Source organism: Larus michahellis, chromosome 1, assembly GCF_964199755.1.
Source record: "Larus michahellis chromosome 1, bLarMic1.1, whole genome shotgun sequence".
Lineage (NCBI taxonomy): Eukaryota > Metazoa > Chordata > Aves > Charadriiformes > Laridae > Larus > Larus michahellis.
The window spans coordinates 198,376,774-198,401,312 of NC_133896.1; the positions used below are offsets into that span (position 1 = coordinate 198,376,774).

General features: G+C 39.8%; 1 protein-coding gene across 4 annotated transcripts; it reads left to right on the forward strand.

The window, feature by feature from the left end:
* Nucleotides 1-213: 213 nt before the first annotated feature.
* HSPH1 (heat shock protein family H (Hsp110) member 1) lies at nt 214-24,279 on the forward strand. 4 transcript variants are annotated; one of them, XM_074568066.1, is made up of 19 exons: nt 239-331; nt 404-562; nt 1,423-1,480; nt 4,783-4,923; nt 6,656-6,778; nt 7,972-8,071; nt 11,064-11,197; nt 11,683-11,927; nt 12,844-13,072; nt 13,981-14,087; nt 15,433-15,566; nt 18,140-18,345; nt 19,159-19,290; nt 20,035-20,172; nt 20,600-20,725; nt 21,266-21,373; nt 21,470-21,589; nt 22,761-22,922; nt 23,413-24,279. In XM_074568066.1, the coding sequence occupies exons 2-19, from the start codon at nt 456-458 to the stop codon at nt 23,611-23,613; spliced, it is 2,571 nt and encodes an 856-aa protein (XP_074424167.1). In that variant the 5' UTR covers nt 239-331; nt 404-455; the 3' UTR covers nt 23,614-24,279. The 4 variants fall into 4 exon arrangements, with proteins under 4 accessions (XP_074424161.1, XP_074424176.1, XP_074424167.1 ...); XM_074568060.1 differs by having other exon boundaries at nt 214-562; XM_074568080.1 differs by lacking the exons at nt 239-331; nt 404-562 and adding an exon at nt 1,053-1,167.
* The last annotated feature ends 260 nt before the right edge of the window (nt 24,280-24,539 follow it).

Below are 24,539 nucleotides of genomic sequence, written 5' to 3' on the forward strand. Positions count from 1 at the left end.
GCCGAGGAACCGTTTAACGGCCGCCGCGACGCGGGCGCGAGACAGCGGCGGCCCGCGCTTCCCCGCCTGGCCCCGCCCCTTCCCGCCTGGTCCCGCCCCTTCCCCGCCGGCCGGCCCATCCCCGGCCCCGCCCACTCCCCGCCCCGCGTCGGCGGCGTCTGCGGTCGCCACGGGAACGGTTTGCGTCACCGGGCCCCGGCGCCGCTGATTGGCAGGAATTGTTCGAGAACGCCGCCGAAGGCGGAAGCGGAAGCCGCACGTGGAGCCGGTGAGCGGTTGCCGCAGTTTCTGGAAACTTCGTCCCATTGTCGTATTTAAAGCGGCGGCGCCGGCTCCGTTCCCCTCCCCTCCCGCCTGCGCACGGAGCCGCCGCGGCGCGGGATACCGGGGCCGGCGGCCGCAGCGCCGGGAGCGAGCCAGGGCAGGGCGGGGGCCTTCTCCCTGCCGGTGGGACCATGGCTGTGGTGGGCTTTGACCTGGGCTTCCAGAGCTGCTACATCGCGGTGGCGCGGGCCGGCGGCATCGAGACGGTCGCCAACGAGTTCAGCGATCGGTGCACGCCGTGAGTGAGGGGGGCGGCGGCGGGGTCCCTCACGGGCTAAGGGGGAGCCGGGCTACGGCCGGCAGAGGGTCCGCGCTGGAAGGTGCTGGAAGCTTCCAGGCGGGCGGGGGTTGTGTGTGGGGGAAGTTGTGTGGGGCCGTCGCGGCCCCCGGCCGTCGCCGCCTCCTCAGGGACCCCGGGAGACCGCTGGGGAGTGCGGGGGGGCAGGTGGGCGGGGGGCGCCGGCCTGGTGAGGCTCCGCTGACTGTCCCGGCGTGTGTGTGTCGTCCCCCCACCCAGGACGGGACTGGAGCGTGTTGCGCAGGCACCTGCTGGAGGCGGGGGGGGGGGGGGGCGCTTCTCGGGTAGTGGTGCGGCGGGCGGGAAAGCCGGCGGTTGCGAGGGGAATCCTCGACGGGGCAGCTGGGATTAAATGGTGGGGGGGGGGGGCGGGGGCGCGGGGTGGGGGGGGCGGGGGACGTGGGGACAACGCACACACACTTTCTGTGGGCGGGCGGACTCGTGCAGCTGCCCCAGAGCAGCTCTCCTGTAGTCTGGAGTCAGGTATAGAGAGCCACAGGCTCAAAGCAGGAGCTCGCTGTGAAGTTCTGAGCAGGTGAACACAGGTAGGTAGAACGTAATCTGGGTTTGAGCTCTTAATTGCGATCATCGTGTTTAACTGTTGTGAAGAGTCCCGAACTCGAGACAAGACTTTAAGATAGATAAGAGTCTTGTTGGAGGGTTTTACTGTAAGCTGGAAGAATGGCGCTTCAACAGACAGACTTTGGTGTTCTAGTTGCAGTTGTGGTAAGTGTATCTATGAGAGTTGTCAGTTGCGTTTATTATCAGTATCTAGTTAACTAGCCTGTTTTTCTTTTCAGATCGGTGGTTTCGTTTGGATCCAAAAACAGAGCTATTGGTGTCTCGGCTAAAAACCAGGTAAGTTGTTTCCTGGCATTTGTGTGTTAACAGTTAATCGGCCAGTGCAAGCTGTTGAAGTACCAGTGGCTGTAAAGAGAGTTGGCTTGCTGTAGTTAAGCCCAAACAACTTCATTTTCCTTTTCAAGCCTTTTATTTTAGAAATGCTGCACTATGCTGCCATGCTTCCTTCAGGGAAACGCAGGATGTTTTTTGTTTTTAAACATTAACTGCTCTCTCTTTGAGTGTAATATTTTCCAGTTGAACAGATTCCTTTTCTGACAACTTAAGGTCATCGGGTTTCTTTTCCTGATGCTTGTATGTAAAATTTTCCTTGTACTTGAAGGAAAACATTTTAAATGCTGTGTATTATAGTTTCTTAAAATTAGATGTAAAGGGAGAGTCTTGTTGCAGACTTTTAAAGTTATTTGGGTACCTTACTACCTTTGGTTTCACAGAAAGTTAAATGCCTGTGGTTTTGAAGACGTAAGTCTTTAGGGTTTTTTTTGATTGAGGTGCTCTGAAAGATTGAATTTAGGAGAGCTTAATTCTGCCAAATCTTAGGATGCCTGAGTGTAATGGTTCAGTGATTCCTCAGGTATGGTAGGGTAGGCTATTACATAAGGGGAGCACGAGCAGCCTGTGCTAGCTGGTGCGAATCGGATCAGATAGCTCCTGTAGTGAAAGAACCGCAGTGGGTTTCCGTGGAGAGTCCACTAAGGGAGACTTTTCCCCCCACTATAATGGCTCTCCTCTTAATTTTGAACAACCAAGGAAATATGAGTAGTTTACGTATTCACAAGCACACATAGATTTTCAGGTACAGGTTAGCATTTGAAGTAATACAGTAAATACATATGTTTGTGTGTTTTCCTTAAATTTAATTTTAGCATAGCTTTTGTTTATTTGTCTGTGTCCACTGTTTCAGGTCAGAAACAGTGTGCATTCATCATTGTGCAGAAATGAGTTCTTACTCAAAACAGCAAGTGATCTGAACCCTGTGTAGTCCAGAGTATGTTTCAGTATTGTTAGATTATTCCAGTAAATGCTGTTGAAAATGTGAAATAAGCTGAAAGTGAAGTAGATTTTGTATCTTGAATTACATGTAAAAGCATGTATTTGCAGTCATGAACACACGTGACTTCAGTTGCTTTCAGACTAACCTTTATAAGATGTTACTATATTAAGTCTTTCATGCTTGGTTATCCTATCAGTCGAAATTAAATGTTTTTGCCAGAAGAAAAGGTTGATACTTAATATGATAAAAGATTTCAGAGCACTTATTTCTTTTGTGGTAAGTGGTCCAGTTTGGCTGACCACCTGAGGGGTAAATCATGTTTCTTTCGCAAATGTAGAAGTTTTTTGACGTGGATAACTGAGAGTTATATTTTCAGTGTCCTAGGGTGTCATAGCTACTTAAATCAAGGAGTGAAATAATCCCTTTTATTTGAACAAGTTTTTTAGTTTAAAAAACAAAACAAAACACAAAAATATCCAGCCAAAAAACAACCAAGGAGCCCCCCGCAAAGCCCCCCCAAAACAAAAGAAAAAAAACACACAGTGTTTGACTGGTGACTTCAACAATGTGATTATGTGTGAGAGAGCTCATAATAGTCAGAGGTGCTCTCTAACACTTAAGGAGCTGCTGTTGGAGGAAATTTTCAGAGAATTTGTTTTCTTTAGGTTAGTTTGATAGCATTGGAGATAAGAGTAGTATGTTAGTTAATAGACCATCATTTTCAGCTTTCTTAATTGTGACTAAGCAGAGATTAAAACATACTACAGACCTAATGGCATACAATTACTCTAAAAATATCTTAAGATTGTTCTCTTAGAAAAGTCTCTGAGGTTAATTCTAAATTAGGCTAAAAAAGCTACCAGTGTTTGTTTCTCTGCTCACTGCATGGTAATAATTTTTGCTTCTACGTTCTTCTGCAATACAGCTGTGAATTACGTAGCATTCAAGTACTGTGAAGTTATGGCTATACAAATAAATGAAACCATGCTGGGAAACGATCTTGGACACAGGAACCTAAATACTCTGTTGCATTAAAGTACTGGAATAGTTCCTGGCAAGATTTTTGTCCTGTAGTAACTTGTGCTCTTACTAATAATTGCTCAGCGCTGTTTGGCAATTAGAATAAATCAAGGATGATTCCCAGTAGAGAATTTGGGTGTAACGCCTTTCTTTCCATGCATACACAGAGCTTTCTGAAACTATTTAATAGTATGGGTATGGCCTGCTTCTTTGTCAGAGAGCTTTTCTGTTGGAGGACAGACACAGTTGCATAGTTTTCTAGTATAAGATGTATCTCAAATTCTTCAATTCCCTGATGGAAGATTTTGCATGCAATAAGAAACTGATGCTTTCCTTTGAGGGCAGTGCATGCTAGAGATCTTCCTTGGTGGGCTTGTCATTTGAGTTATTATCATGCAATCTATTGGTGTGTGCCTAAATCTATTCTGGAGAGAACAATGCGCTTTTATAGTCTTTTCTCCAACAGAATAGGATTCATTCTACTCTGAGATACTTGCGGTATCTCTTTTAGGCTGGTCTAGTTGTCCAATTTCTGTTCTGCTTTGCATTCCTGATAAAGAATGCTTCTCTAGGTCAGTTGGTTCTGTGGGTAGCTTGCACTGTATACTTTAAGCTGATGTTGTTACCAAAAAAGTCTCATGTTTCTCCCTGTTGTCTATGCACTGTATCTTTCTTTGGCCTGCTGCAAGAATTTGAGTGGTTGCTAGGTGAAGATGAACAGGGAAATGACTTGGTTTAAAAGTAGCTCATGGAGGGGGGAAAAAAGTAAGTATTGAAATGTTATGTGGAGACTTACCAGCTTGGAATTTAGTAACTGTGAAAACAGTTTTTTGCACTTACTGTAGTGGGGTTTAAAGTGAACAGCTGGAGGTGAGGTGACTGGGATTGGAGTGCCAGTTTACAAGCATTGCAGCTACTTGTGAAGCCGGATCCTGTCTTTAATTGTTTGACTTCTGCCTAAATTAGGTGACTAAAGTAGTAGGCACTATAAATCCAGTTATTGCTCACCTGATTGCTTCAAGGTTCTAGAGATACTTGTATAATCATTATAATACTTAACATATAATGGTCTGTAAGTATCTGTATCTCTGACTCATAGAATCTTATGTAGTAATGAGTTGATATAAAGTACCAGATAGTAATTACAGGTGTTACAGAAACAGATGTGACAAGTGAGGGAGCAGTTGTCTTAAAACTTGACTGATGCCTGGAGGCATGCAGAACAGCACTGAACGTTGCAGGTTAGTTAAGTGTGGATTTCTAAATATCCCGTATTTCTTTACAGCAAATTACTCATGCCCACAACACCGTATCTAACTTCAAGAGATTCCATGGCCGTGCATTTAATGATCCTTTTGTTCAGAAGGAAAAAGAAAAGTTGAGCTATGATTTGGTTCCTATGAAGAATGGCGGAGTTGGAGTAAAGGTAAATTTGCAGCATATCTTTTTGGATTTTATATCTAAATTTAAAAGTTTACTTTTCAGCACCTAGTCATGAAAATATGGGTTTCATTTAGTTACTCTGAAGGTTTTCTTTAACGTTTCTGTTAAAGAGCTCTTGTATGAATAGACAGCTTTATCTTTTAACTTAAATTAACTTAAATTAAGGTTCATTTGTGAGTAATTGCTGAAATGTGAGCTCCCCTGTTGGCAAATTGCATATCCAGCTCAAGCATCCTGGCAGAAAAACTACTAAGATAATTACAAGGTCGTATGGTTTTACCTCAAAGTATTAACCTTTCTGTCTTTATGTGGAATGTGTTGCAACGGTCTAATTATGTGGTTACGAATTCCTTATAAGGTAGTAGGAACTTATCCTTAGAATAATTGCTATGAATGAGTGACATGTTTGTCTTTAGTGGACTGCCTGGTGTAAGTTACTTGCAACAGATGTTCAAAAGCAGTTTGTACCACATTACAGGTTTGACTCCTATGTTTCAAGGAGTTTGCTGAGACAATGTCAGCTTTTCCTAGAATAGGTGTAGTTAATAACATTGTATTAATTTACAGAAGTATATAAAAATATTGATAATGAAGCCTTGTTGGCATAACAGACTGCTGCTTCAGTAATGAAGACCTTATCTTAGGGCTGTGCATTTAGTTTGCTGCTTTTCTGCACTTGAACTGGTGCCTCAAAACTTTGGTATAGATCAGGCCTAGTAATGAATAGATTATAGAAGAGATTATACACTAGAAAGAATTCTGACTGTAAGAGTAGTCAAGCTTTACAAAAGAGGAGATGCTTTTTCTTATGCTGTTTGTGACTTGTGAAGTTACCTGATAAATTCAGACAGAAATTAATGTTTTCCTTTAAATACAGTGTGTGTAGGGGTCTTACTGTATGAGAATGTCTGTTACTGGGAGAACAGTGCTACTTGGTTTTTCTTTGTTCTCCTGAGAAAAAATTAGTGTTTTGTTTCTATTTAACTGTGGTTAAAAAGTTCTAAGAATTGATTCAGTAAGTAACATTCAGTAAGACTGGGATGTTTAGGGAATGATTTTTCTATTAAAACTGAAATTTGGCTGATGTGAATAAAAGGCAGGTGCTGTTTTCAAGAATCAGCTGTTCCTTCACTTCACCATTGCCGTTTATTCTACTACACAGAAAAATGGTGATTCAAGAATAATTTCTTGGTAAGGGAGCAACAAATAAACTTCATGCTGAGCTTCGTCTTAAGCTTTTAGCTGTGCATAGGTGTATTGTTGTTCCACAGGTCTTCTTTCAGACACTCCTCACATATTTGAGCAAAAGCACGTTAGAAGAAAATAGTCAGCAAGTTAATTCTGGACTTTTTTGCAGTTGGCAGCAGTTTGAAAACTGATGGCTATTTTTAATTTTTTGGCATAATGCTTTGTGACCACGTTTAGCTTTAGTTACATTTTAGACTTGTGTCACTTTTAAAATCACTTCCCTAGACATTTCCTTCATCTATAGAGTTGATATGGTTCTTGATGTTTTAAGTCTGAAAATGGAATTATTGCTTTTGTAGGCACTCAACTGAGAAATTAAATTGTAAAGTGAAGTTCTATAATAAAATAATTAAGCATGTCATGATTGATAGCGTATTAGTCAGCAGTGTATCAAAAAAACCCCATTAAATGTAAGTAATTTCTTCTCCAGTTGAACTAATGATATCTTACCTATTTCTTCTATCCAGGTCATGTACATGGATGAGGAGCATATCTTCAGTGTGGAACAGATTTCAGCTATGTTATTGACTAAATTAAAGGAGACTGCAGAGAGTAACCTGAAAAAACCAGTAACAGACTGTGTTATTTCTGTAAGTAATTGTAGCGCGCAGGAACATTATGTCTTTTAACTTCAGCTACTGAGAGCGTTTTGTTTCTATTCATGTGGAGTGAAAAAGAACACTGCACAAGCATTTACAAAGGGATTAATCGTAACTAGCTTTAGAGCTTTTGACGTAAAGAAATCCCAGGGCTGCTTTCATATTCCAGACCCCGACCCACTTTATGAACTTAATCTTTTGGAGATGTCTGAACTTTCAGACCCAGAACACTTCTGGGATCCAGGTATATACCCTTCTGCTGCAGCTTGTTTCCATGACTAAGAACACTAATTATTCATTAAAGACACCTTTGTTTATCAAAGTTTGTCCTCTCGCAGCTGAAAACCTGAGTTTCTGTTCTGTTTGTGTTCGTCCCCTCAGGAAGTTAATTTTTTTTATTTACGACTGCACAGAAAATGACCTCAGATAAAGAACAGTCGTTCCATTGTAAAGCCTGAGTATAAAATAACATCTGCTTCTGTGTTCTCAATGACTCTTTGAACAAGTCTGTCTCATGTTGCATCTAGGAATGTTTAGTTCTGTTATTAGAAGAGTTTGTTCTCCAGTGCATACCTGGGAAGTCGTGTCTTCTAATGTTGTAGTTTCTGTCCTGGGGACATCAGAGGTCACCTTCTAATGCTAATGCTAGAGATCTGTAGCAGATTTTCAACAACATGTTCCTTCAGAATCTCTTGCTGCTTCTTGCACAAAGTAATTTTGGCCACAACAGATTCTCTTTGTTTGTTATCCCTTATTTCTTTGCATTTCTCACATCTTTAACATTGCTGTACTTCCCCTCCCTGGCCCCCCACCTTTACTTGGCCAGGAATACATTACTAATTCTGATTAAGGTTATTCTATGTCTGTGTCTCCATAATACCCAGTTTCATATTTTGCATCAGTAATTAAGGTTCCTAGCATTTGTATGCAAATAACTCATTTGTTTCTTGCTAGTGTGTGCTCATGTAAACTAGCTGATGCTCATTTAATTCCATGTCAGCTTGATTGAATAGAATATTTGAAGTCTATTCAGTACAGTAGTTGCATGTTAAAAGACTTGCAGTGAGCAAGTGTATTCCTCAAGGGGAACAAATAGATGCAATTTTTAAATGAGTGCTTTCAGGTAAACAGTGTGATGTCTCCTTCTCTGGAAATAACTTCCCATTCTCACCTGCTTTCTTCAGGTTCCGTCATTTTTCACAGATGCTGAAAGGAGGTCCCTTCTGGATGCAGCTCAGATTGTTGGATTAAATTGTCTTAGATTAATGAATGACATGACAGCAGGTATGTAGGGTAAAGTATCTGTTTCTGCAAATTAAAGGTGTGATAGAGGGAGCATTTAGTTACTCTGACAAGGTTGACTTGAAAAATCAGACATGAGGTATAAATGTTCTAAAAACTTGTTGCTCTTCTCTGGATTTACAGCCTTTCATTTTAATGGCGTCTGTGTGAAGGGATATAAGAGATGAAGCTTTAGTGATGGTTATCTCCCTGAGTACTTAGGAGTCACCACATGTGCCTGGACTACTTGTCCATTCAGTTTACTGTCCAGATTTCATAAAAGAAACCTTATGGTGTACAGTTGAGGGTTTTAGGCACTCTTAAAGGAAGTTCCTTGATTAAGTGTCAACACACTAATAATTTCCAAGGCTTTTATCAGCATAATTGTGGTATTAAAACACAAAAAGGCGATTAATCCCCTTTGCTAACCTGTTTGGAACTCTGAAAACACATTGTCAGAACCAATGTTTTATTTGGTCTTTCTTAAAATAAACGTTCTTACCCTGTCTTCCTACATTTTTCTGTTTGCGTTTGGTGAGAAAGCATTTGTTCCATATTTTTAAATGGCATAATAACTAGCACGTATTTCCTGGGGGAAGGGTTGTGAAGTAGAGGTCTGTACCAGAAGACAATTACTTTTCTGCTCTGACTGCCCACTTAAGTTAGATAAGTAGGGAAAAGTTTACTTTGGGAAAATGTTCAATGCAAGCATTTTTGGTGCACAGCAGATGGATTCATGCTTTTTGAATTTAATATTTTATTTTTTAAGGCATAAAGCAATCTTAAATATGCACTGATGGAGTGGTATCTTATGTTTTTATAGAATCAATTTCAGATGAGTATCTACATGGTAATATATAGGATTTCTAGTAAATGTAGTTATTTCATCAATATTATGATCTTTGCATTGAACACTGGATTTGCCCCTAAGGAAGAGAAAATGTGACTATTGTAAAAGCTATAGGTGCATGTTTCTGTCATCTAGCTTTAGCTTAATTCTTTCTTTATATAGTAAAGTGTGCCACAGAATGTGTGGTAGAGTGAATTCTTGGGTTGGGTGTGGACCCCACGGTAGGTACACTTTGTCCCATGTGCCTGTATTCTTCTGAGTTATGGGGTGTGTACATTTCTAGGGTGATTGTGGAGACAGGAGGATATCCAACCCTCTATTTTTATTTAACCTTCAAATTCCATTTTCAAAATGTTTATGAATAAACTTTGTAGCCATAAAGGGAAAAAAAAGTTTAGCACTCCAAAAAAACCAAGTTTTCCAATTTTAGCAGTCAAAAAAGAATATTATTCCAATCGCTTTCTGTCTTGAAGCAGAAGTGATGCTTGACGCCCAATTCAGAGGTGACCTCTCATGATATAAGCCAACTAAAGGCCTTGCCAAAAAGGCAGTGTCACTTCCTTTTGTTTGTTTGGCAGAACACATCAGCCCTGTCTTTGGCCATGCAAGAACTTTGAGAGCTTTTCAGAACTTCTTAGCAAGGATCAGATAGCTTTCATCCCCTTAGCAGCACCAGCTGTGTGCATAGCACACAGCATTTCTAACTTCCTTCTCTTTACCTTGCAAGGCTAATGAGTACTGTCCAAGTTTTTCTAATATTCTAAATGTAAGAATCTTTGATTATATCTTTGGGGAAGGGGTCTGAGGTATAATAGGGCAGAAAAAATAGTTTTTTGTTTTGTTGTAACAAAAGGCAAATTCTGCACTGATTTATCAAGTTTTGTTCATGACTATTTTTTGCTTAGAAACAAGGGCAATGTGTTCAGTCTGCTCAGAAATACAAATGTTACGTGTCTGAACAGACCAATTTCAGTCAAATGTAGATCAATATAACAGATACATTTTGTGAGATAGAGTTTTTGTTTTTAATTAACTACTTCTTAGTGACTGCTTGTTGGAGTACTGGTATTGGGAACTGCAGATGCCAAAGAATCCACACAGATGAGGATGAGTGCACCAACTGCAGGGAAACTTTATTAGGCACCAGAATCCATAAATCTCAAGTCTGAGCAGTGGGAAACTTGTCTGTCCTTGTTGCAGATGGTCTGGGAACTACAGCTTTTGATGCGAGAGGAAGTTGACATCCCTTTCTCCTCAAGTGAGAGGATGTCAGTGTGAATATAAAACATTGCTTTTCAGACCATGTGTTCCAGGCCTTCTGTACCACCTTCTCCAATGGCCTAATTCTCTTGCCTGATAATCTGTCTAGTATCCTGGCTGTTATCTTCATGTTGGGATTTTTTCATCATATGCAAATGTACATTCTTGCACACTTGATCTCATGCCAAAATCTCAGCCTTTCCTATGTAACCATGTAGCCAAGACTTTTTAGGGTTTTATTTATCTTCACTTACAGTATCAGCCTCCTGCCTAGCTTTGACACTGAGATCCATCCAGAATGAACGTTGCTGCAAAACTGTGTTCTGTCCTTTGACTTCGTTATGTTGTGTCTACATGCCCCACTGGCTTATTTTTTGCACTTTTGATGCACTTTGCAGACTGTCCATGCCTAATATTCTGTATAGATTGAGATTCTTCCACTTTGCAGTCTCTGCTGACCATTTATACCATTCTCAGACAAAGCCTTCATGCCTGGGAGTTACTTCTTGTAAATACAAAATTGGGTTTGGATTTTGTTGTAAAGATGCTCTGTGTTTTTGATTACTATGCAAAGAAAAAAGTCGTTTAAATAAACAGACCAAGGTAGGAAACCCCTGAACGGGGTTGTTTCTTGTTAGGTTTGCATGCTTAAACACTTAGAGAACATATACATGACTGAGGAAGGATGTTTTTCTTCTCAGATTCTACAACATATGTTAGTGGAATAAAGCTTCCGTGTAGTTAAGACCTTGCATTAGGTGTATGTCTGGAGTTGTAGTTGTCTTGCTGCTCTTGATGCTAAGCTTAATATTCACAGGGATGTGGTGGCATGCAGTTGGGACTCACTAGAAGTTGCATTGATAATACCTGATGCTTGTTTTGCAGTGGCTCTGAGTTATGGAATTTATAAACAAGACCTTCCAGCTCCTGAAGAGAAGCCACGGATAGTTGTGTTTGTCGATATGGGACATTCTGCATTTCAAGTATCAGCCTGTGCATTCAACAAGAGTAAACTAAAGGTAGTAAGATTAAATGAAAATAAAAGGTTTTATAAGACGTTAGAATGAAGTAGCCTGTAAACCTGCCTTGTTTTTAAAATACTGAAATAATGCATGGGAAGTGGCAACGAGTCAAAAGGTGAAGATTTTTGTCGGTGTCCTTCATTTCATTAGGATGGTTTCAAATAGAGGCTGTAAATTCCTTGGAATACACCAATGTAAGATATACTATAGAACTGCTGTCTTTTAGTTTGTTTTATCTAAACGGATGTGTGTATGGATTAAAATTGTGAATGCTTAGGATTGTCACCTTGTTACTTAGTCTTACTTCCGCTGTAAAAACAAAGAGTAATTTATGGCTGATGTGTACTTAAGTCTGTGCAGTGGAAGATGGGCTGACTTGTCCACAGCTTTTTTGAAGCAAAGGCTTGCTGATACTGGAGGTCTGCTGGTCCATTTGATTTTTACCGAGTGTAAGACTGAGTAATTGTTTTCTTTCAAACCAGGTACTTGGCACAGCATTTGACCCTTTCCTAGGTGGAAGAGACTTTGATGGAAAGCTAGTAGATTACTTTTGTGCAGAAATAAAAGCGAAGTACAAACTGGATCCAAAATCAAAAGTCCGAGCTCTTCTTCGTCTGTATCAGGAATGTGAGAAGCTAAAGAAACTGATGAGTTCAAATAGCACAGACATTCCCCTAAACATTGAGTGTTTCATGAATGATACTGATGTATCTGGAAAAATGAACAGGTGAGTTCTATATAAAGACAGGCAGTTCCTTTGGTGGCTGTGTTTCTTAAACAAGTGTTTCTTTCAGTGTTTGAAAGAAACTCACTGTGCCAAAAGTAAGCGCAACTGCTGAAAAGCTGTGGAATTTTAATAATGCTAGAATAACTAAGGCTGTGAAATGTGATGTTCAGCTACCTGAGCAATCTTTCAGTGTAACAATGCCTGCATAAGAAGCTTGGGTTCTTTTAGTAGAATGACACATTCTTAAAACCATGGATTGATGTATGCAAACCAGACCCAGGGGGGTTGACTGCATATTTAGGCCTCCTGCATATTTTAGGTAACCTAAATCCCATACTGCTCTTAAGATAGCAACAATTGAAGCTTTGTTCCTTTTGTTCTGTTCTTACTGTACTGTGGATATTGGCAGAGAAATGGAGGACAGACGCAGTGCGTATGGGAGGTGATGTGATTATGGCCTGAGCGTAGATGAAGTCTGTGTGTCTCTCTCTGTCTCTTGCTCACACTCATAGGTGCAACTTAATTTGCAGTCACTGTTAGTCCTGTAACTACTGCCAAGAGCGCTTAGGCAACAGCTTTTCATTGTAAAGAACTGTAACTGTTTTCTCATTGTAAAGAAGTATCACTGTTTTCTGTATTATCTGTAACCTCTCCTGAGAGGCAAATATATAGCACCTGCCCAAACAATACCTTTGTCTTATAACTACACTGACAGCAGCATAGGAAAATCTGTAAGCAGCTGTTCATGTACTGCCTTCTCTATGGTTGTCACTTCAGCCTACACACGGGGCTTTAGCTTTAAGTCTCTTTGCAGTCTAGCTAACAGACATAGGCAGCATCAGTTTGGAAACAAGAATACCAGGAAGTCTTGGTGGTGGAACAGGCATTCTTTAGTTAATTCTGTTTCTTTCCTTAGGTCACAATTTGAAGAATTGTGTGCTGACTTGCTGCAAAGGATAGAGATGCCTCTGCTTTCATTAATGGAGCAAACACAACTGAAAGTGGAAGATGTAACTGCTGTAGAGATTGTGGGAGGAGCAACCCGCATTCCCGCTGTCAAAGAGAGGATTGCTAAATTCTTTGGCAAAGATGTCAGTACAACATTGAATGCAGATGAAGCAATAGCTAGAGGTTGTGCTCTGCAGGTATAGTAACTGGCAACACTTGATAAGCTTAAAACACTTCTTCAGAACACTTTTTTGAAGAATTAGCCAAGCAGTTATGAGAAATGGCAGAAGGAGTCAGTTTTAAAGTACGCAAGGGAACATATGTGTTCACTGGGTCTTTTTATGGGACCAGAGTACTCTGTGGTGCAGTACTTTACTGAAAATGTGGATGCTGGGTGTATTCTGTAAGCAGTCTGCTCTTCTTCAAAAGAACAGGATCTAGGTATCTTTAATGAGAAAAATTTAAGTTGCTGTCAAGCTGAGGGAAGAGATTTTTAATCAACAAAGTGTATGAGAAGTATATATGGAGAGCCCAAACCACTGCAAGTTTGTATTTTCTGGTATCCAGCTTCCATCAGTGTGAAACAGACTTTTGTTTTGTTTCCCCTTCTTCCCCCATTTTTACAGTTTCCAACTGGTGAACTATATTTTACAAGCAAGCTACTCATTCTGCCTTCTTTTCTCCTTTATTACTCTCTTACTTCACCCTGTCTTCTTTGACTTGTTTCTTTACCCCATCTCACTAATTGCTTTCCATCACTACCAATCAGTTGTCTCCAAGGAAAGAAGCAGGACCTGCAAAATAAACACCCTGTCTTGTAGGACTAAGTAATGCAGTACTTCTATTCTTCACAGTCCTGATACTCATTTAGACTGTTAACCTTTTTTTACAAACTGTGGTAGGAATAAGGCCAAAAGTCCTGCTTACCCAAAGAGTATAAACACTTCTGTGTGAGAGTTATTTTTTTACACTCCATTGAAATCAATAAATTTGCATATCTCCATTTTAGTAAAGACAACACAGTTCTCTTGTTTAAAGATGTTTAGTGGTCTTGGGCTGGTGGAGCAGAGCAGTTAACCAACTTTAATGCATGTCTATTTTTTAGTGTGCAATTCTTTCTCCAGCTTTTAAAGTGAGAGAATTCTCTGTGACAGATGCTACCCCATTCCCAATATCTCTGTTGTGGAACACAGAAGCAGAGGATACTGAAGGGTAGGTAGCTCCAGTTACAGTTCTGTGAAGCTTTTGTGCTTTGTAATTCAAGGAAAATGTTATTGGTTGCATTTAAATTAGGGTTTGGTCAAGCTGATGCAGAAAACTACACCTGTAGACTGTGTACCAGAGATGGTTGACAGTGGAGTGTGTAAAAGCATGTGTTGAAATGTTAAGCATAACTCCTTACGTGTTTAAAAAAAAGTTGCAATTGAATGAGCTACCAACCAGCGTCTTGTATCGTATTGCCCTTACCAGGTTGTCAGGTCTTGGAATACAAAATGGACTAGAACAACTGCTGGATCCACTTTTCTTTTCTGACTGTTTTTTACTCAGGGTGTTCCTAACACCTACGTGGATTCTTGTTTTAGTAGGATCACTATGCACTACGTAAATATTCTAAACTTATGTAGATGCTATTTGTCTGGCTAAAAACAGAAGGAAGAGTTTAACCTCTAAGAGTTTTGTAAGAGAAATCTCTTGAAATTGCATTGTCTTAAGACTGATCTCTCTGCTATTAACTGCCATGCCTGTGGGAAATGCAGTTGCTGTCTGGGATGTAAAGACGTCTGCGTTTAACTTTTGGGTAGTTAAAAGTTCTACAGGGACCTGTTCATACCTTTCTCATATTCTTTGTAATTCAGCATTTTTGGTTTTGTCTGTCTTCTGTGGAGGTGCAGAACCTAATTGTTCTGTCACAGGCTTCTAACAGCAACCTGTGGGTTCATGTTCTAGGTGAAGCTCTTATTTTCTCACTTTCAGGTTCTTAGATGAGATTCTTCCATACTTAGGAGACAAGACTTAGTTGGAAATTAGAATCAGACTGGCATAATAGCGGACAGACGCTAGAGGAAGAACATAAAATAAAGCCGGTTGTCTTTCTGTCATATCAGGGAATGAATAATAATCTGGTGTCAGGGTTCTCAGCTGAGCCACAGAAAGTAAATGAGTAATGAATTAACAGGGGTATAATTAGCCTTTTGAGACTGACTGAGGAAGGGTGCAAATCATGATTTAAATTATGCTCTTTCAAGCTCAGAATGTCTTTGCAGGAAACAAATTCTGGAGGTCTGCTGATAGTGTGTCACTGAATTGCCACCTACATCTAAACTTACTTGCTTCTGAGGCTCAAAATTAGTGGAATAGGAAAATTTCCCACTACAGTACACAACAGTCTTTTTTTTCTTTTTTTTTCCTTACAGTAGTGAAGTATCTTCCTTGGAATTGTTCAAAATAGTGAATATGTCAAAGCATGGTGACATTTTTGTGAACAGTTCTGACGCTAGATCAAAGCCTTTCAGCTCAAAATACTCTGCTAAAAGTGATATTTTTTTCCTAATCATAGGGTTCATGAGGTCTTCAGCAGAAATCATGCAGCACCTTTCTCCAAGGTTCTTACGTTCTACAGGAAAGGTCCATTTGAGTTGGAAGCTTTTTATTCTGATCCTAAGGGAGTTCCATATCCTGAGTCAAAAATTGGTAAGTAATTAATTGTCCTGGAAATAGTATTGTCTTGCATTGTTTGGTCTTAAATCAGTTCTTTAACTGCATTGTGTTACAGTATGCTTATAATGGAATCACGGAATTTTTCAGAGTTGGAAGGGACCTTTAGAGATCATCTAGTCCAACTCCCCTGCTAGAGCAGGATTGCCTAGAGCACAGTACTCAGGGCTGCATCCAGCTGGGTCTTGAAAGTCTCCAGAGAAGGGGACTCCACAACCTCCCTGGGCAGCCTGTTCCAGGGCTCTGTCACCCTCACTGTAAAGAAGTTTTTTCTCATATTTGATAGGAACTTCCTATGTTCCAGCTTGTGCCCGTTACCCCTCGTCCTGTTACTGGCAACCACTGAAAAGAGTCTGGCTCCATCCTCCTTAAACCCACCCTTTAGATACTTGTATGCCATAATAAGGTCTCCCCTCAGCCTTCTCTTCTCCAGGCTAAAGAGTCCCAGCTCTCTCAGCCGTTCCTCATAAGGGAGATGCTCCAGTCCCTCAATATGACATATATTTAGGTTTTTGTATCTGGAGGACTGAATTTTCAGTTCTTCCATTCCATAGGGAACTGAATTTTTATTTTTTTTCTAGCTTCTGAAGTTGCTTTGGTCCAAGGAAGAAATGAGGGGAAATTACAGCCAAATGACCAGGACTAGAATGGGGCTATTACTGCAAAACATAACTTTTAAACTTCTTTAACGTTCTCGTGTGCTTATCACTAAAGCAAGCTATGAATAATTGAAAAAATACCTCCTGCATATAAAAAACTTAAAACATCTTGAGTAGCTAGTTGTTGTGTTTGTCCTACACTTCCTGTGTTTGACATAATGCTGACTAAGTTTTAATCAAGGCAGCCTGAAATAGTGGCAGCTACAAGACTACAGCATTGATTTGAATTGTCTAGGTAACACTTATAAGCAGTGCTCTCATCCTTTTTGACAAATTACAACATTGACAGTGTTGACACTTAGTCTACAATGTGATTGGTTAGAAAAAGATTGTGATGGTAAAGACAGGACAATTAAATAATTGCTCTTGAGTTCTAAGCATGCAATTAAATGTTGTATGTTTGCATGTAAAATTAAGATAAAGCTATTACTAGTTGCTAAGTAATTGCTTGGTTTTGTTAGAAAGCTCAGCTTTTTTTTTTCCCCAGAGTGGCAGAAGAAATGACAGTTGTATTGTCAAATACTTAACCAAGATTTGTCCTGTTGGTTAACCATACACTTAAAATACAGTGTCACTAGAATTGTAGTGTTAAAGATAAGCTTTATAAATATTCTTAAAATGGGCAGAATATATAAGGCAAAAACATCTCCACCTGATTTGCCAATATTTCAGCTAACACTTAATGCACTACAAAGTTACCAAAAAACTATTATCCTAACAGAAAACATCAGTTATTTTCGCTACTTCAAAGCAAATTATGTGGTTGTTTCACTGAGAGTCACAAAGTTCAAATACCATATGTCTTAGATACCAGCACAGTATTTTGCAGTTACAGAAGCAGCAGTCTTCCTTTTATTTTAACTCTTACCATAAAGACCGATGGTGGGATTTGTGGCTGTTCAATTTATATGGTGTTAACAAACGAGAAGGTGTTTAACTGCTCTCCTGCAAACTGTGAAGAATAGAACTGAAAATCAAACTGGTTTCAGCTCACTCATGGATTAACTTTTTGCTCAGAACAGAATTGTTAGTAGTCCTAACGGATGAGTCAGTAATTCTGATGAGACTACCAAAAGGGAGAACAGGTCAGAACTCCAGTGTTACTGGATTTACAAGAGAGGGGGGATTACCTTCTTTAGCCTATGAAGTAAGCAGGTAAAAGCTTGTGTGCATATGGTTTAGATCTATTAATGAAGGGATAGTGTGCGTGAGCATGTATATATTCAGCCTGTGATGAAATTGGTGAACTTGGACTTTGCAGCTCTACAGGCATCGTAATCTCCAGGTTGCTGCTTTGGTGGTACACATATAACCATGTAGTAAGCAGGAAAAATATGTCTGCTCTTAATGGCAAGAAGATCTGACTTTTCATGTACTGTTAAACTAGCTGCCGCTTGTTTCTTAGCTTAGCAATGCTTGTTTCAAGTGTTACAGGAGTTAGAAAACAACTGCATTCTACCCTAGAGTGAAAGGTAATGGCGGACTTACATGCAAGTTAGAAGCTAAAAAGAACACTTCTAGAAAGGCTGTTTCTAAGTCTTTGCGTAGTTTTCTTTCATCCCACTATAGCATCACAGATACCACAGGTAAGGGGGAGTGAGCTTTTAATTTTGTATTTACTCTGTATTACTAGCAGCAGGGGGAACCTACTCTAGCTGATGACAATAAATGGTTCTCCCTCTTGATTTGTAAGGTAAAGAATGCTGAAAAACAGCATACTCTTCTTTTGTGTAGTATTTGTTTCGTTTGGGGGAACCATGAGATCACCACACAGGTTTCATCAAATATTTACAAAATGGGCCCTCTTTCCTAGAGGGAGGTGTTTTCCTAGCTCTGTAATATTACCTGTTTAATTCCACTGTGTTGAGTATTGATTCTTTTGTTTTTTAGGTAGGTATGTTATCCAGAATGTGTCAGCCCAGAAAGATGGAGAAAAATCTAAAGTCAAAGTGAAAGTCCGTGTCAACACTCATGGCATTTTTAGTGTGTCCACTGCATCCATGGTAGAACCAGTTAAAAGTGAAGACAGTGAAGATGTTGGTGTTGAGACCGAAGTGGAATCTCAGGACCAGAGACCTATTGAAAACTCAAGCGATGTAAGTTGGCCTTTCTTGTGTGTGGATGTTCTTACTGATGAAAGTGTGTTCTGTTGTGATGTACTCTGGAAGAAAAATACCTTCTTCTAAGGAACCAAAATGAGGTTAATTTTGAGATGTGCATAGCTGTCAGTAAAATATGTCTTTATTAAGAACAGGAGTAAACTTGTATAATCTTGAAAGTGTGTGGATTTTAAAATCAATTATTGGGCAAAGGGCCAATTAGCAGCAGGTGGGTTGCTTGAGGGTGGGGTTGTGGGCTGCCATAGTTATGAGACTATTCCAAATAGAAAAACTTGGTTTGGATTATTAGTCATCCATGCTCTCTGTGTTAAAAAGGATTTGTGCATAATCCTTTGTATTGGTAAAGGTGGCTTGCTTTTTTTTTGAAACTTTTTGTGGAAGGGAAGGCTGGATTGTTTTCTACACCATTTAAGGGGAGGGGAACACTGGGGAATAATGCAGCATTGGTATGGTGTACTCGATGTTTTAATAGATTTCTGAGGGGGAAAAAGATCTTCAAAGCTATGACTCAATAAATTAAAAGCCAATTTTTGTAAGAGAAAATGGTAGCATACGCACATGAGTATTATGCTGGAAGCCTGGCACTGGTAGCATTTTCACTAAGTCCTTCTGAACTCGCACCTAGTCTGTATCTCCGTTAGTTAAAGCGTGTGTGTTTCTGCGTGTGCACAGGATGCTTTGTAGGGCACTTTGTACAGTATGTGCGTCAGAAGTGAAGCGCCCTATAACTTTTATTAAATACAAGTGCACATGCCTTCTACATCCTTTGTGCCTGGGCTTTCATTTCAGAAAAATATCCAGCAAGAGAACAGTGAGGCTGGAACACAGTCCCAGGTACAAACAGATGGTCAGCAAACGTCACAGTCTCCCCCTTCATCAGAACCTCCCTCTGAAGAAAACAAAATCCCAGATGTCAAGAAAGTGAGTGACCCTTTAACTCTGTTGAAAATGTTATGCTCTATAATGGTGGCATTTAAAATGGTACCATATTCCAGGAAAAAGTAAGGAACTTGGTTCTCGGAACCTTCTTCATTTTTATACCCTTTCTATTGTGAAAAATAATGTGTGTATCTCATGATGATTTTTGTAAAGAGTTTGCAAAAGAATTCCTGCAGGAAGTCCCTCTCTATCACTTCCTTGTCTTTATGTAATGTTGTACAGCTAATTTGTTTGGGTTGAAGACAGTTCAATTTGTTTAACAGCTGTTAGAGGCCAAGCTTATTAGGCCTGCTGAGAGGAAGTTGGGGTCAGGAATTCATAAACCTAGGAGGAAATAATTTCTGGAAAACATAAGCCTTTGTGATATTGCTAATAGTTTGCTCTTTCATCTGTATAAGATGAAAAATGTTTTGGGGTAAAATCTTGTAGCTGTCAGCATCGCCAGTGAAGTGCTAAGCTGCACATGGGCACTTCTGGAAAACCTGCAGATACACCATATAGCTGAGAAACATATTCCATGTAGCTTAGTACTTACTGTTCATGAAATGGACTGTAAGCAGACTAGGATAGGAGGTGAAGTCCGCAAAAGGAAATTACGTTTTGAAGATTCTGAAAGAACACAGAAAATCTCTGCATGTTCTTCCTGTTAATGTTTATTTCATCATAGTGCTACTTAATCAGAAGAAAGTCAGGAAAATTATCATATTTCTCTTCTCTCCAACTCAGACAAATGAGAAGAAAGGTGATCAGCCCCCAGAAGCTAAAAAACCCAAGATAAAAGTGAAGAATGTGGAACTACCTATTGAAGCTAACTTGGTTTGGCAGTTAGGAAAAGATCTCCTCAATATGTATATTGAAACAGAGGTGAGTTGGAGTGTGGTTTAGGCTTCCTTGATTGCTGTTATTAACCATTCGTCTGCTTTTTAAAGCAACCCCTGATCTTTTACTGTAACCCTGAAGCGTGGACTCTAATGTACAGTAAGCTAATATACAGTCCAGTTTTAACACATAACTGACAAATGTTAATCAGAAAGATTGAAGTGTGGTTTATAGTGGTAGTATCAGAGCACTGATCCATGGAATGACATTGCAGATTGGTTCAAGCTGTTGTAATCTAGATAAGTGCATCCCATTTCTTCAGGTGAGTCCAATTCATAGCAACGAGCATTCCAGCAGTTACAGGAGTCAAGGCCTCTGTGAGATTACTGTGTTTTACAGGAACTGTGCGTTGTAGACTGCTGTTTGAACATAGGTATTTTTTTAAATTAAAGTATATTCTGTGGTTATACAGGGAAAGATGATTATGCAAGATAAACTGGAGAAAGAAAGGAACGATGCCAAGAATGCAGTGGAGGAATATGTGTATGAGTTCAGGGACAAGTTGTCTGGACCATATGAAAAGTTTGTTTGTGAAAAGGTATGTAATGGATTCAACAGCTTCTCTGAAAATACTGGTACCAAATATCTGCTCTGTATTCCTTCGAGCTTTCTCAAAGCCACCCTGGCAGTAGCTAAAAATCATAACTCATTTGAAGGACAGCTGGGACTGATCCAGAATTAGGTTCAGGCTTAGCAAATAGTACATATCCCTGAAAATAGATTTTTATCATGAAGGGGGTAAAGTTTTGATTCCAAGTAAAGTTGGTGTCTATAAGGAGAAGCTGTGTTGCTGTATCTATAACCAAAAACATGAATTAAAGCCACACCCCACGCATTGGCCTAATCATGGACAAAAGGCTCCCTTTATTGTAGATATAATAGTGTGTGTTTCCCAGTTCAGAAGCTGGTGTGGTTTATCCAACCTGATTAGGCAAAAAGATGCAGTAGAAATGTAATTTTGATGTTGGAAGCTAAGAATTAATGTGTATATTTACCAGTGTCCTGTTAACTGCAAGACACACACTGTCAATTGATCCATATTTTGATGTTTAACATGTTGAATTCTATCAATATATAGGATCTGCAGGGATTCTCTGCACTCCTAACAGAGACAGAAGGCTGGCTGTATGAAGAGGGTGAGGATGAAGCTAAGCAGGTGTACGTAGACAAATTGGAGGATTTAAAGGTAGGTCTGGTAGTATGCCCAAATTGCGAAGTTTCCAAAATAAAATGCAAAACAATGTTAATGAATCACATAACGCATAGGAATTACTTTTTCTAGAAATTAGGTACTCCAATTGAAATGCGCTATCAAGAAGCAGAAGAACGACCAAAGCTGTTAGAAGAACTGGGACACAGGCTCCAGTATTATGCTACAATAGCTGGGGAATTCAGGAATAAAGTAAGTGGCCTCAAAGTACCTTTATTTTACCACATAGTGTTTCACTGACTCTCACCAGCTGGCAGAGGCTTCAAATTCACTTTAAGATGAGCTGCAATCTACTCTTATATAGGTCACAAATTTAACACCACAAATGTTTCCCAGTACTCAAAAAATCTTGCCTAGTGCGTCATATCTTCAGTTGCTTGATACTGCTGGATGTATTCAGGCCAAAAAGGACATGCTTATAAAGAGTGAGGGTTAGACTGTGGTCTGATTCTTGACCTTTTAAAAGCTTCTCTGACTTTTTTTAAGTGTGCTCTTCCTCCATTTCTTATGGGAACAAGAATTGTGCCATGGTCAGAAGCACTAGTGTAAAAGCTATTCAGGATAAATTAAAACATGTAGTGTTTTTTATTATATATGGGTGTTTGGGGGAGCTTTGCCATTGATATTTGAAGATTACTTGCTTGATAAGCATTCCTGCCTTTTGAAAATTTACTCCTTGGGTTTCAATTTAATGAGTTTCAACAGGGAAGCTCACAACTCTCAGGCTAATTCAGTTTGAGACTTGCATCAGAAACAATTATGTCCTCCCAGCTATAGATTACAAATTTGTCATTATTCAGTGAAGTCCTTCAGTAGTATTACAGAGTCTTGAAATACCTAGCATCACTGAAAGCAGTACATTTAAGACTTGAAATCCATATTTAGATTCGTAACCAAAATCATAGGTTGTGTTGCTGGGTAGGTCCTTCTCCTGATAACAGTTAATTGTGTAACTATGGCATTGTAGGGAACGCTCCTAAAGTTGAACAACTGATTCTTTCCCTTTCTATGTACAGCAGAATCGCAGTCTAAACTACCTTAGGCCCATGTAAGACTCTCCAGGAGGGAGGGGATGTTTTTCTATCAACCCTGTTAATGTTATATTGTATTGTGTGACCTGTTTGTGAAGCCTCTATTCCCTCTGTGAAATAGATTTTTTTTGTTTGTTTGGGTTATTGGGCAAAGGAAGATTTACTTTGCCTTGTCTCTTGCTGTAACAGATCTGGCTTGTTGCTGACATCAATATGTATTTTCAAAAATCAGTGAATATTATAAGTTAAAAATAATTGGGATAGTCTTGGTATAACTTGATGACAGTAAGTTGGACATTATTGACTAATACAAAATGTTTGTGTTTGGGCAGGATGAGAAATACATCCATATTGATGAAATGGAAATGATGAAAGTAGAGAAGTGTGTTAGTGAAGTGGTGGAGTGGATGAATAATGCTGTGAGTGCACAGGCTAAGAAGAGTTTAGATCAGGATCCAGCTGTGCATTCAAGTGAAATTAAGGCAAAGCTACAGGTAAGTACCATAAGAAACTAATTCTAGAGGCTGGTGCTGAAGTTAGGCTGATAGCTGTCCCCTTCCTTCTCCCCCAATTTCATCTTACTGCTCCAGTGTTCTTAAAGGATAGTTAGAAACTAGGACAGAAGGAGATTCAGTAGAAAGCAGAGGAGCTCTACTATACTGTATACAGTTCTTGGGGCTTATTGACGTTTTATGTCTTTCAGTCACCTTAAAAACTCAGGTGGTTTTTTTTAGTGTTACTGGTAGGCACAAAATAGTCTTGAAAAAAAAACCCCGTGAAAACCAAAATATTAAGTTGAAGAATTTTGCCCACAGAACTTCAGAAAGTAGACCAGTTAATTCATTTCAGGGTACTTTTCAGTTTGGACTTAGGAAACAAATACAGAAGCAAGTTCCAGTCTTCTGGGCCAGGACTGTTCACAGTAGTGAAGCTGGTGAGTCCTTAATACGCGTCTTCTGACCACATCTTTTGCCTTTCTTTTAGGAGTTAAACAATGTCTGTGAGCCTGTTGTGACACAACCAAAACCGAAAGTTGACTCTCCTAAGGAAGAAAACCCATTAAATGAACGGAACGATTATAAAACTGAAGACATGGGAGAAGATGACAAAAATTCTGAAATGCCTCAACAAAATGGTGAATGTCATCCGAGTGATCAAAACACCATCAGCATGGACTTGGACTAAACCACTGCACTTGCAGCAAGTTATTTCATCCCATGACAGAAAATATTTTTGCTGTCGTATGTGACGGGGGGGTGGGAACGCATTGTTTTGGGAACTATTTATATTTTTTTCTTAAGACTTGTCTGGGATATGTTGTGTTATGGGAGGAAGAATAGTAATAGCGTTGGTCATGACTATCCTAAAAGGAAAATTGCCTTGGTAACTTCCAGATTCCTGTGGAATTGTTGAGTTCATACTAAGCTTCTGTGCAGTATTTAACCATTTGCATCACTAAAGATGAAAAGAAGCCCTTGCTCTGAAATAATACTGCTCCTTCAAAAGGTCGTAATCAAAACCTTCGTAGGCATTTGTAGATGCCAAGGTAGTTTTCTTTTGTCTGGACATCTAATTGGGTATGTCAATAAAAAGCCAGTGTCTGTACCGTTCATAAGGACTTTCTAGGAGAGATCCTTCTGTTCTAAGGTTTTTGATTATTGCAGTCCAAAGCTCTTATCAGATAATAAGATGGTGAAATGTGTTAGTAGCATGCAGAAACGCTTACGTTTCATCTCTTGCTAAACAATACATTTTTCATGTGGGGTACATAAAATGAAGGAAATGCTAATTCTGTTAGTGTTATTGTGAAGCTTTTTAATGAGCTTTAAAATAAAGTTCATTTTACTGGTATCTCCTGCCTTGTTGTGGATTTAGCTGTTTTCAGTGCTTCTGATGTAAGTGTTGCCCTTTGCATGGTTTGTGACGGCCATTGCTTTGTGTTCCTGTGCAGGAGAATCATAAAAAGACTTAAAACTCCCACACGTAACAGAACAGTTGTGCAGTGAGTTGAAAGTAACTTGGCTGCTTAACGAGTTATGCCTCTCTTTTCTTTGCTCCAAGAGTTGTACACACCTGAAAGAACCTTGGAACTTCACAGATGTTAAGGCACG

What these genes read in the sequence shown, in the direction of transcription:
- HSPH1 (XM_074568060.1), top strand. Translation starts at nt 456, where the DNA reads ATGGCTGTGGTGGGCTTTGACCTGGGCTTCCAGAGCTGCTACATCGCG. An exon ending in CTATTGAAAACTCAAGCGAT is followed by an intron (nt 18,346 to 19,158) that starts GTAAGTTGGCCT and finishes CTTTCATTTCAG; the next exon opens with AAAAATATCCAGCAAGAGAA. An exon ending in ATATGTATATTGAAACAGAG is followed by an intron (nt 20,173 to 20,599) that starts GTGAGTTGGAGT and finishes GTGGTTATACAG; the next exon opens with GGAAAGATGATTATGCAAGA.